The following is a 12,657-nucleotide window of genomic DNA, read 5'->3' on the forward strand; positions in this document are numbered from 1 at the left end:
TTCACACTCTCACTCATATCACCAAGTTGCCCCCTTCTAAGGAGATAGGAATCTGAATTTGAGCAAATTGCCTGGGACTTGCTGGCTGCAGGAAGCATTTAGGAAAAGGGTAGAGACAATGTCTGTACCATCTATCATGGGCCTGCTCCTTTCAGTAACATTGCTTCCCATGAAAAGCTAACTGTCTTGGCTCTTGCTCTTGGATTTTCAGAAAGCAGTGGCAGCTGCTGCCTCACCCAGTTGCTAGTCAGGCCCACCTAGTGGTGCAGCAGGAAGCTCCAGATGACTCAGAGTAGAGCTGCCTGACCAGGATGGGCATGAGATGTGAGTCCATATGTCTCCGCTCTTGACAAAGAGAGGAAATTGCTTCTGCCACAGTGAACAATGGTCAGGCATCCGTTCATCCAAGGATCCCCCTGGTTCTCGATGCTAACCTGGAATTCCAGAGACTATATCACTGTTAGTATGTCTAGGGGCTGGAAAGCAGCTGTGCCATCACAAATCAAGTGAAAGTCTGAAATGATCTTAGTGGCCACCACTATGATGTCTTTTATATATCTCTTCATCATGGGAAAGCAGACATTATAGAAAACTCAATCAAGTCTATGAGCTCCAGAGGAAATGATGTAGTGGAAATAGATCTAATAGAGACTACATTTAGTGATATGCAATGGATATCAGCTCTAAGAGATACAAGACATAGTGTCAGAATCTGAGAAAGAAAGCAGAATAAAATCTAGTCCATGGCGTCAAGAAGGGTGTAATCTAATTGAGAAGTGAGACATGAATACAAAAGAAAAAGCCTATATAAAGGAATGCATGTAAGTTCAAGGTCAAATGTATAATTTGGCCATTCAGGCTAGGAATGCATAGAGAGAAAGATCCCAGTGGATAAGCTATTATTGAAACAGAACCAGTAGCTCTGAATAACTAATAAAAGGATCAAGGGATAAAACTCGGTTACCACAGACAACCATATGGATTGGAGAAAAGAGAACAAACTCCAAGGTAAGCAGGTTGAATTTAGGAGATAACTAGGTCCAGAAAGGTTAAGAAAAGTGAATGTAAATAGCAATTAGTTAACCGACGAAAAACATTTGCCCGAATGGTGTTACAGAGTAAAAATGGAAGATCAAAAGAAGCTACGCAATTTTAGGGGGTTATTTCAAATATAGTATTGGGGTAAAGAGGCACATCCACAACCTGAGTTAGACAGGATATTAGGGCTCTGGGTTCTCAGGGATTCATCTCCTAACATATCTAAAGCTTTCTATATTGACATCATATTCAAGAGTCCTAAACATGTGCATTCCATGTGAGCAGTAGCTTTGTCTCCTATACCATTATATTTCCAATGTCTAGAACACTAGTATATAATAAGTGCTCAATAAATATCTGTTGAATGAAAAAATAAATGATGTGGCAGGAGCAGCATAATCCCTACTTACTTAAATATTCGTTAAAATCTGGGTCCAGAGTTGAAATAATGACTGTCCCTGTCGTATTGTGGCAGAGCAACGGATGGGATTTAGAATCAAAGCAGAGTCCCATCGGCATTTTCCCACCTAGCACTTCTTTCCATTCTAGGACCCACAGTGCTCACTGGGTAACGAGGCATAAAAGCATCTTACACTAAGATACAACACTGACTACAAAGCTTAATGTTCCTAAATCTTTAGGACAATTCCCACCAAGGAATGTTTTCTTCAGTACAAAGATCAATAAATCGATGCCGATTCTGAGTTGCCATGGCTCTCAGGATTCAGTGTGTCAAATATCCTTGGGACCTAACCATCCAACTCAAAGGCTGACTGGTCCTACAACTGTTACACGAATGGCGTTAGGAGGTGAATAGCTTCACCATGAGCTGAGCGAACATTCTTACATCCATCAATATCAGTGTGTTCCTGGATGAACCTTCGCTTACGCTTCCATTTGATTCCGTGTCTGTTGTAAAGGACCTAACAGATTGGATGTCACAGGGCACTGTGGTTCCTAAATGGTCTACCAAATTCTGTTAGAAATAATTCCAGGCTGCCTAATTATTTATAAGGTAATGAATAGCATAGAGTGTTTCTCCTTGGCTTTGGCACTCGCAGCATACATTATAATAAAAAGTTTCCAGTTTCGGGCACGCTTTCATGATGGCCACCACTATGATGGTATTGGGGATGTTGCTTTGGAATGAGAATTTCCATGAAAAAAACAAATTAGTACAACCTTTTTTACACTCATTTGATTCCCCAAAAGGTTGATTTTATTTTTTCTTGTAGGAGCCGCCAAAAATCTATCACTTCAAAGTGAAAACATAGCTATCTGGTGCTAGAATACACAGATGGTCCCTTCATGCTGGATTTTCCCCTGACAAAGTACATGGGATCCGTAAGCTACAAACACACTGACTCTAAGCCAGATATGGCCCAGCTTGCTGGTCAGATAGGTATCATATTTAAGACATGAAATGATGGAAAGGTTAGTCGAAGAAAAATGGCTAGTTGATCTTTTAAGTCAAGTGAGTAGGGCACACCATGTTTCCCCGAAAATAAGACCTAGCCGGACCACCAGCTCTAATGCGTCTTTTGGAGCAAAAATTAATGTAAGACCTGGTCTTATATAAGACCTAGTATTATATCATATTATAATATATTATATTATATTACATTATATTATATTATTATTATATAGACCTGGTCTTATATTAAAATAAGGCTGGGTCTTATATTAAGTTTTGCTCCAAAAGACCCATTAAAGCTGATGGTCCAGCTAGGTCTTATTTTGGGGGAAACACGGAACATTGCTTTTATTCATAATGGTATATTTAAATTAAAGGCAGAAAAGCTTGATGACTTCGCTGTCATCAGATTGAATCATTAACTTGACACTAAATTGAACAGATTTAGAAGTTCCCGGCCCAGAGCCTGTTCAGTTCTCATTCCTGAATAAAGTTTTAGTTGATATTATTATGCTGGAAGAAGAAAAGAAATCTAACAACATGGATAAGCACGTCCCATTTAGTTAAGCCAATTACACAAGCCAATGTCAAAGAGCTAGCTTGTTTTCCCAATTCCAGGTCATTAGAAAACAGTGCAGGTTTTACTTTTGGAGAAATTGACCAATATTGATCAAGTTTGATGCATTACTTCAGATGATCAACCTACATTTTAAATTAGATTTGTGGATCCATCCACCACTCTGGACAACAATGTAAAAAAGTACAAGTTTTCAAATGGATATTTTAAGTGATGGCACGAATGTTCGAGTTTACAGAAATCACAAACATGTCCTTTGCATTTTTACATAAAAATTTCACTCACACTTATAATTATGTGCCTTTCCTCTTTCCAAAATGCCTTTCTCTGCCATAAACAAAGTTTGTGATTGTCTTTGCATTCCTTTTTTTCCTCTTCCTACTGAGTTTCCTGACCCCACCTCTTCCCCTATTTTCCATCTATGGGAACATTTCCCATCTCTTTGATAAAATGGCTTCTCTTTCCTCTGTCATTTTGATTTAGTTTTTAAATGCCCTTTGCTACCCTTGTTTATCTCCGAGCTGAATTCTTTTCCTTTCCACAAGGTGTATCATTCCCTAGCAACCCTAAGGTTCCTACTGACCTTCTCTCTGCTTGCTTTTTTTTTTTTTTTCTCCAAAAAGTAAGCTCATTTTTTTTCCCCTCTGGGTTCAGGGGTTCCAGGAGAGGTCATCGAAAGGTATTGATCACGGTAAAGGACAGCAGTATAGTTAATAACACAGTCATAAAAGCACATCTCAGCTGAAAATTACTCTTTCACCTAATAAAATCAGTTTGCCCTGGAGATACTGAAGAATCTTCAGGACCCCAGTAAGGAAACAGAGTGCCCCCAAGTGCCAAATCGTATCTCCCAGCATGTAGTTGGATGGAGAGAGGGACTTTCTATTACCAATACATCATATTAATTTTTCAGAAGGGCAAGTGAAGAGGAACATGTCCAGTTGAGGTAACAGAGGGAACTGAGCACTGGGAGAAAGGAATGATCCAAGTTGGAACTTGACCTGGTTAACGGCGTTAACACCACAGCTCAAGAAACATCTGCAGTGTCTCTAGTGGTCACTAAAGGTCATTCTATTTTTATGTCTCATCCAGAAAGCAGCTCCACCAGGAATACAGTAAGAGGTGGCATTAAAGAAGAGATTAACTAGTGCCTCTGAGGAAAGAGAAATGACTTCCGCGGCATCTTTTCTTGAGGTTGGCACACCCCCAGCAAATATCACTTAATACAGACTGCAATGTGTCCCAATCTTCAACGAAGAGATGCTGGCTTAAAATACCTCCACCCATTCTTACAACAAGAGCATAACACATGACTCTGCCCTGAATTCATTTTCCCAGTGCCCATCAAGATTTGCTCATCAGAAAAGGGATGGTGGACATTGCACCTTTAACTTTAACCCAAAGCCCAGGACTAGCCAGACTACCTCCTGTGTTTGATCTATCTGCTTCCAAATGAAGCACTCCCATCTTCCCCATCTGCTTAATCACCCTCCTCCTATTTCTTCTCCCATGAAGAAGTTTCTCTGCCCAGCCCAACTCATTGCAGTCTCTGAATTTTCCTGAATCTTTTTTTTTTGTGTAATTTTTTAAAAATGTAATTACAGCTAAGTGGGAAAGCAGTCATAAATTTGCCTTTTTTTTCCAGTTGCTGCTTCCTGCATCTTCTTGGCCAAAGTACATATGACTGTTCAGTTAAAATCTGCATCAACGTTCGTAATGAGAAATGAGATATGTTGGGTGGTGGTGACACCTCTTCGTATGTTCAGGCGTTTATTTCCATGTAGAGGGAGCTCCCTAGGATAGCACTCTTGGTGGCTCTGTCCTCCCTCATTGACTTCTTCTCAGGAGAAAAAGGTGTGGCTTGTTTAATTAGCTTATAGGAGGGAAACAGGAAATACTCAGGCCCACCTGCTGTTCTTCCCACCTTTTCTCTGGGGACAGGCTCCTTGTGAGAAGCACACATTCTGTTCTGTTCCTGCATGGGGTAGCTTTCATGGGGAGACACTTGCCTGCGTCCCTCCCCACAGCCTAGGGCTTCCAGTAACAGCCTGGCCATTTCTGGGAACCAGTGTTAGGAAGCTCACTTTTTTGCAGATAGAAACCTCATTCTCCAATATAAGCTTCCTCAATAATAAACCTGGTATTTTCGCCTCCCATCAGCCTTTTTCTTTCTCTTATTCTTCTATTCATTGAGAACTAAGGTGGGGAAGAGAGTTATTTATTGTGCCACCTCAGATTCCAGTAATAGACGTACAGAAGACATCCAGTGAAGAATATTTTAGAGTTGTAGAGCTTTGCAGAGGAGGAGGAGTCCCAAAAAACTTGACTGTAAAGAAACTCAGGTTCAGAGCACAATGGCAGGAACTAAACACTGGTTTCCAAACGCAGTTTGGTGCGAAGTGATTAAGATCCCAAATTCAGTAGCGGCACGGCTTCTGCGTTAGTCCTCCTTCCCTAACTTATTGGGCACGTGTGCGTGGCCTAATATTTAAACCTGTCTTCCATGTATTTTCCTGTTTGTATAAGGGGGGATGATAACAGTGCTGTCTCACAGGGTTACTGTAAGGATTCAATGAGAAAATTCATGCAATGCGTGCAACCCAGTACCTGGCACATAGTGAAAACATTTTACAAATGTAACTATTATCTCCTACCACATGTGTTCTTGAACGGATTGGCAACGACTCCCTACAGCAATAGAGTCCTAAGAAATTATGTGGATGGAGATACTGTTTACATTAATTTGTGCTAAGAGCTCCAGGCCTCTTTATAAGTGTGAGTGTCCAGCTGAGGAATGATGCTGCGTTTGCATTTCACAAGTAGGTCTGAGTCCCTTATGACGGTCGACAGTAGACTTACTAACCAATAATTTCAAGGTATAATCAAGGGATGGAAGCTTCTTTGAAATAACGAAAGAGTAGCCTTCATCATAGAACAGTGATTCATTGCACTATGTCATGAGTTTGCTACGTGTTTCTCCCCTACTATGGGCAGGAATTTTTGGCTATACCTATCTAAACATATCTCTTTGAAGCTGATGTCATCATGAATATGTCTTTTTTTTTTCTGGTTTATTACTTGAAGTTTTTTTTCTGTATTACCTTATATAGTGTCCCTATCTTTTCCTCATGGCAAGGACCTATATCGCTTCTATTTTATCCTCCCTGGTGTTCAGGATATTGGTCTAGGCTGAATCTGTACTCCACGATTATTGTTGACTATGGGGGCAGAAAATGGCATGCGTTTCTGTGTTGAAAATGAAGAAACCAAATTTCCAGGTCTAATTTCACCTGAATTCGAATTTGTGTGAACCACAAATTCCATAAATACCCTACGTAAAGTACAGCTGACACCAGGCTTTCTCACCTTCCAGGATGAGGTAAGAGCAGTGAGATCATGATGGGAAAGCTCTTTGGAAATAAAAGCTATTTATTATTTATAACCCAGGTTACAAATTATGTATAACCCCAGGTAATAAGCTGGGCTGAGACTTTCCTGAGTCTGGTTGAGGTTCTTAGAATTCCATGGGATAGGCATATCCGTGTCCATGTTTGTCTTTACGGTGATTCTGCCCAGTACAGAATCTAAAAGGGCAAGAAACAGACTACCTGAGCCACCACTGGACCCGGAGTTGACTACAGAATTGTCTGCAGATGCAATAGGAAATTTCTTGGAATGCCTTCCCTCTTCCTTACTATATATCTTAATCCTATTGCCCTTTGAAATCCTTCCAAGAGCCTCCTCTTCTATGAAACTTGCTTTGAGAATCAAAACCACATGATTATTCACACAGAGCTAGTCACATAGCAGACTAGTTTGATTGATTGTTTTTGACTATAAGGAATTAAGTGTATAATTCTCAAGGGATTTCTGGAGACAACGTCACTATCTACTTCTTGCTTAAATTATCAGTAATACCATGGTTACAAGAAAGATAGGAAAATATTTTAAGAATATGCAAAACTATGTATTTTAAACTGGAAAATATATTCTCACTCCCCCTGTTTAACCCTACTTTTGTTCCCTAATGCAATAGAAGTCCACCAAAAAAGTGAACTGTACAACTGTTGCCACCTATAGGTAATAACTGTAGTATAATAATTTTATCATAATTCAGATGGAGCATAATATATGAAGTAAATGAAGATATTTTATGGAAACGACACAATTCTCAACAAACACTATTCTTCACTATGTTTGCTATTAATATTATTGTTGGTCTGTAATTCTTATTTTAGATGTGCCCCTTGAAGATAATATTGGCTGATATTTGTAAAGTTCTCTTCCAGGACAGAGGTTAAGAGCTTGGGCTCTGCAGGCAGACTGCCTCCGTCCAAATCCAGACTCTACCATGTACTGCTCCATGACCTTAAACAATTTACTTGACTTCCTCGAGGCTTCATTGCCTATCAATGGAGATACTAACACCTACCCATAGAATTGATGTGAGGATGAAAACAGGTAATCCATGCAGCGTGCTTAGCAGAGTATCTGCACAGAACAGGCACTCAATTAAATGCTAACTGTTATTAACATGATTAGTTTGCAAAGCACCTTCACATACAGTTACTGCAAACTAATGCACACTATTTTGTTACCATTCAACAGATGACATCATACACATTACTGTTTGACCTCGATCCCTGACATTTTACATTTAAATATAATGTGACTTCAACATTGTAAAAAGTACCTGAAATCTGACAAGACAATGTTGAGGCTAGTTTGGTATGTTTCTAACTGCAGACAGTGAAGTAAACTACTTTTGTGCTTTTATTCTTAGCTGGCAGGACCACTGGGGAAACTCAAGCCAACAGTTGAGACTCTGCTGATGCCAGAGAAAGTTCCATCCATCATCAAGTCTCCATTGAGGATCTGCTGACGATTTAGCATTGGCCTAGGCCTTTGGGGAGAAAGTGGTGGGGGAAGGGGGATGAAGGGGTCAGGTAGGACATAAAAAGGAAGTATAAAATAGGACTCCTAGCTCAGAAGTTCAAACAATGCAAAGATTGTGATTTGACATACATAGTGGAGGGTGGTTATTGTTTTTTGTTTTTGCTTAACTGTCATGCAGGCAATCACGCAGGGTCTCAGGTCCCACTCCCCACATAAGAACGCAGGAGATGGTGAGGACAAAAAGGAACACCCACGGAGCCATAGGTAGGGGAGTCATACCACTATATTCTCGCTGGTGGCTGGGTTGGAGACACAGGAAGCAGGAGCCACAATATCTGCAACCTGCCGTCCACTTCTCTCTGCCAACCAACCTCACTTGCTAGCTGCAATCCGCTATGCTAATTGCAATCCGCGCTTACTACCTCAGCCACCATCCTCTTGCTAGCCCCCATTCTTCTGCTAGCGTAGCCACAGCAGTTATATTAGTGGCCAGTGGCTCACTGGTCACAGCTGATGGCCATCCAATCACAGTTGACGGGCATTTACTACCTGAGCCAGCACCTTTCCATGTGAGGCCGAGAGCCTGGAAACTGCACTCCTGGCTCTGTCCCCACATTAATATAAACAAATAATTAAAATCAAATGATTTTAAATATAAGCAAATATTCTTCTAGATTTATGACCTCACCTTGAAAATCATAAGATCTGGACCCATGTTTTGCACCCCAGCAAGAAGCTAGATCTAAGTACAAGCATACCTCGTTTTATTGCGCTTTGCTTTATTGCACGTCAAACATGTTGCCTTTTTTTTTTTTAATAAATTGAAGGCAAGACCCTCCACCAACAAAAAAGATTATGACTAGATTTATTGCAGTGACCTGGAATTAAACATGCAATATCTGCAATGTCTCGGAGGTGTGCCTGTAGCTGCTCTCGCCTTTGAACGAGGCACATGCTCTCAGACTTACCACTGCCTATAGTTCCCCAACACTGAGGCTGAAGGCCGTCTGGCCCTCATTGTCACTCTTGAACCGATGTGGTTCTGATAGTCAAAAAATATTTCTGTACCCACTTCTCATCAAAACTGTGAAAATAAAAGAAAGATTGGGAAGGCCATGTGATTTTTCTGAAAATGGGCCATTTCTTCATGTCCATTACCTCCCTGGCCAATTGTGGAGACAGAGTCCCAGAGAGCAGTTTCCAGGTTCTCGGCCTCACGGTGAAAGGTGCTGGCTCGGTTAGTAGATGGCCATCCGCTGTAATCAGATGGCCATCCGCTGGCCATCAGGGTGGCCATCCGCTGTTACCGGTTAGCCATTAGCTACTGATGTAGCTGCCGCGACTGTGCTAGCAGGTGCGGATTGCAGCTAGCAAGTGGGGTTGGTTGGCAGAGAAACAGCCGGTGGAGTGCGGCTGGCAAGTGGGGTTAGTAAGCACAGATAGTGGATTGCGGATCGCGTGGAGCCTACTTCCTGTGTCTCCTGGCCACTAGCGAGACTGGGGTACAGGAAGACCCTTCGTTGGGGTACTGGCGGATGCTTGCTTTTGTGTCTCGGCTAGCCGCCATGGAGAATATAGTGGTATGACTCCCCTGTCTGTGGCTCTGTTGTTGTTCCTTTTGGCCTCCCCATATCCTGCGTTCTTGTGCGGGGAGCGGGATCTGAGTCCCTGCATTACACCAATGTTGGTGTTATATTTACTTGAATGATATTATAATTAATTAAAGAAACAAACCTACGAGCATGAAATATTTAGAAAACATGAGGCACTATTTGTGTCCAGTGGGCAGGCAGGGGGTGTTTTAATGGTAAATAAATCTCTTTTCCCATCTCTATCTTAATACACTGAATTATACTTTTCACCTGTCCATCCTCCTTCCAAGACTACAAGTTCCCTCTAGATCACTGATTCTCAAATTTTATCACCTGGTGCGCTTGTGTAAAATGGGCGGGACCTCACTGTTTCTGTCTGGGTGGGGCTCAAAAATGTGCATTTCTAACAAGCTCCGACATGACTGATGCTGCTGCCCTGGAAAATATAGTTTGAGAACCATTGTTCTAGAATAAGAATCCTGTCTTTTATTTATTTATTGTACTATTTATTGAATACCTAGTACTAGGTGTCAGGGCCTTAAGGTGTTTTATTTCTAATATATCAATCCTGAAATAAAGGTGCATCTTATCACCATTTTTACCTGAGCAAGGATGCTCCCGGGTACTGACAAAGCCTGTGAAAGGGCAAAGCTGAGATCCAGGATCGGGTCTGTCTGCCTCCAGGGCCCCAACTCCCGGCCACAGGACACGATTTTATTCATTTGCGTATCCTCAGCACCAAAACCGTCCACCTGCCTCATGGTAGTGTCTCTAATAAGTGTTTGTTGAATGAATCTGAGATCCACATGGACCAGAAATAAGCAAAGAAAATGCTCATGGTTCTTGAATGAAGAAAAAGGGAGAATATATTCAAGTGAGGAGAGATAATCAATCCTGTTGATTGCCCTTTATTTACCTGCATTTAGTATAATCAAAGCATTTCCTACTCTCTCCATGAATTTTTAGTACTGTACTATATAATGCTTTGTTTAAAATTCCTAAAAATCAATGTGACGTGAATAGGGACCCTTGCATGGAGTTATTCCTAATTATGGAGCCACTTTTCTGTCATCAGCTAGGAATGTGCTCCTCAGCTCACCTCTGGTTCCAAGGCAGCCATTTGAGATCGAAAATTAGCTGTGAGTAATGCTTCTGCACATTAATAGAATAATGAAATAAGCACCACTTCAAGGATGAATATCAAATATTCCCATAGAATCACACCCTTTCCCGTAGCAGAGCAAGAAACTCTGTCTGAGCCTGCTCTTAGAACACCGAAGCCATCTACTTCCTTACCTTTTTCTTTTCTCTTTCTATTAAATACTTAGCATGTGCGAATCCATAGGCTTTGGCTGTGTCTGCTTTCTTCTGAATCAAAACATACTTTCCCCATTACATGTTTGTATATCTATCATAACAATGTGTGTGTGGGGGGGAGGAGGCTGGGGAAAGAAACTACATATGTTAGAGCCTAGGACAGTAGTGGTAGAGACGGTTTGGCCAGTTAAGGGGAATATTTGGGTGGCAAAAGGAAAAACACTAGCCATCTTGTCCTTTATTACATAAGAGCATGGTTTAATAGAAACAAGAGCTTGGAAAGCAGCCAGACAGGAATTCAAATCCTATCCTCCACCACTTGCTGAGCGACCTTGGGCGAGTAACCTTGTCACTCTGAACCTTGTTTTCCTCTCCTTTAAAATGGAGACCTGTAACTTGCAGGTTTCTGAAAGGCTTGTAGATAAAATATATTCAGTGCCTTTCATATGGTTGGTGCTTAATAAATGGTAGTTCCTATTATCATCTCTAAGCCCCTGACCCTGCTTCCTACGTGTGTTTGGATGGAATATTTGCATGAAAGAGGAAAAGATGAGAGACATTAGTGGCTGTAACACCTCCACACTGGCTGCATTTTGCATCTGTGCCTCCTCTCCCCTCCCACCTCAGACCTCAGGAGCCACTTGAGCAACTGGATATATTCACGTTCATAGGGTTTATCTACTACATATGACTGCAGTGTTTTATAAAATCCTACAGACTACCAGTGATATCTTAAAAATATCTCTGTTTAGGAATGCTGTAGATGCCTGATCACTGTGCTGTACACCTGAAGCTGAATAATAATGTCAACTATATATATATATATTCACAAGAAGTGGAGCACAGCATAAGGAATAGAGACAGTGGAAATGTAACGGCTGTGTGCGATGTCAGAGGGGTAGTAGATTGGGGGAGAGGGGGTTATCACTTTGTGAGGGGTATAAATGATAAATGTCTAACTATTACCGTGTTTTGTACACATGAAACTAATAAAAAATTTTTTTTAAATATCCATGTTTAAATTGGTGTTACTAGAACCTCCTGGAGGGGTGAGGTTATGAAGGTGCAGACCTATTTCTATGATTTTTAAGCCTTTGGATCTCCAAGAATCTATATCCACAGACCTGGAGATCTCTTTGAAATATGTTAAGACTTGTAAAGGGACAAAATACAAACACGACAGTGCTTCCGAAAAGTTTACCATTTTGTGGCAATGTAAAGGGATTTGTATGGTTTTTGTTTGTTTTTCACATATAACCATAACTTCTGGCTGAAATTCAATCCCTAGCCCTACTTAGCAACAAGATAACTAATAACAGTTAGTAAGAAAAGGGAGTAGTTTGAAACTTTGATTAAGAAAAATAAGACACTTAACCTGAACAAATTTCAGATAGATCCATTTAAAATTAGATTAAGTGGCACTTAACTGGTTTGCAAATTGGGACCTATTTATCTCAGCAAAATGATTAAAGTCTTGATTTATCCCTAAAATTGGCTTTATTATTACATTTAATTATACTAGAAGCTTGTTAAAGACTTGTAGGTTCTCTCCATCCCTTTAAACTGTACTTTATACAGACAATAATTGAATATTGGATAGAATAACTTGATTTCCAAAGAAATATGTTTCTAATATTTTCTTCTTTTTATTGCAGAAATTGAAACAAGTTGAAGAAACAAAAGAAGATCCTGAGAATAGATTACCTAAAATTTCCCTGGAGTCATTCAATAAATATAACAGCAGTACTGTGATTTTATTAGAAAAAGAGAAGAACTCTCTGAACAAGTTTGAAGGACGAAAGGAAGAAAAACAGAAAAATCAA

At 40.6% G+C, this 12,657-nt stretch overlaps 1 protein-coding gene across 1 annotated transcript in view; it reads left to right on the forward strand.

Moving 5' to 3' along the window:
• The window catches only part of NCKAP5 (NCK associated protein 5), an 826,259-nt gene extending 813,621 nt beyond the window's left edge, over nucleotides 1–12,638 (forward strand). The window contains exon 19 of the mRNA XM_033113039.1: nucleotides 12,490–12,638. Coding sequence (XP_032968930.1) covers nucleotides 12,490–12,506 — 17 coding nt within the window. The 3' untranslated portion in view covers nucleotides 12,507–12,638. The remainder of the gene's footprint in view (nucleotides 1–12,489) is intronic.
• Nucleotides 12,639–12,657: the final 19 nt, after the last annotated feature.

Source organism: Rhinolophus ferrumequinum, chromosome 8 (genome assembly GCF_004115265.2).
Source record: "Rhinolophus ferrumequinum isolate MPI-CBG mRhiFer1 chromosome 8, mRhiFer1_v1.p, whole genome shotgun sequence".
Classification (NCBI taxonomy): Eukaryota; Metazoa; Chordata; class Mammalia; order Chiroptera; family Rhinolophidae; genus Rhinolophus; species Rhinolophus ferrumequinum.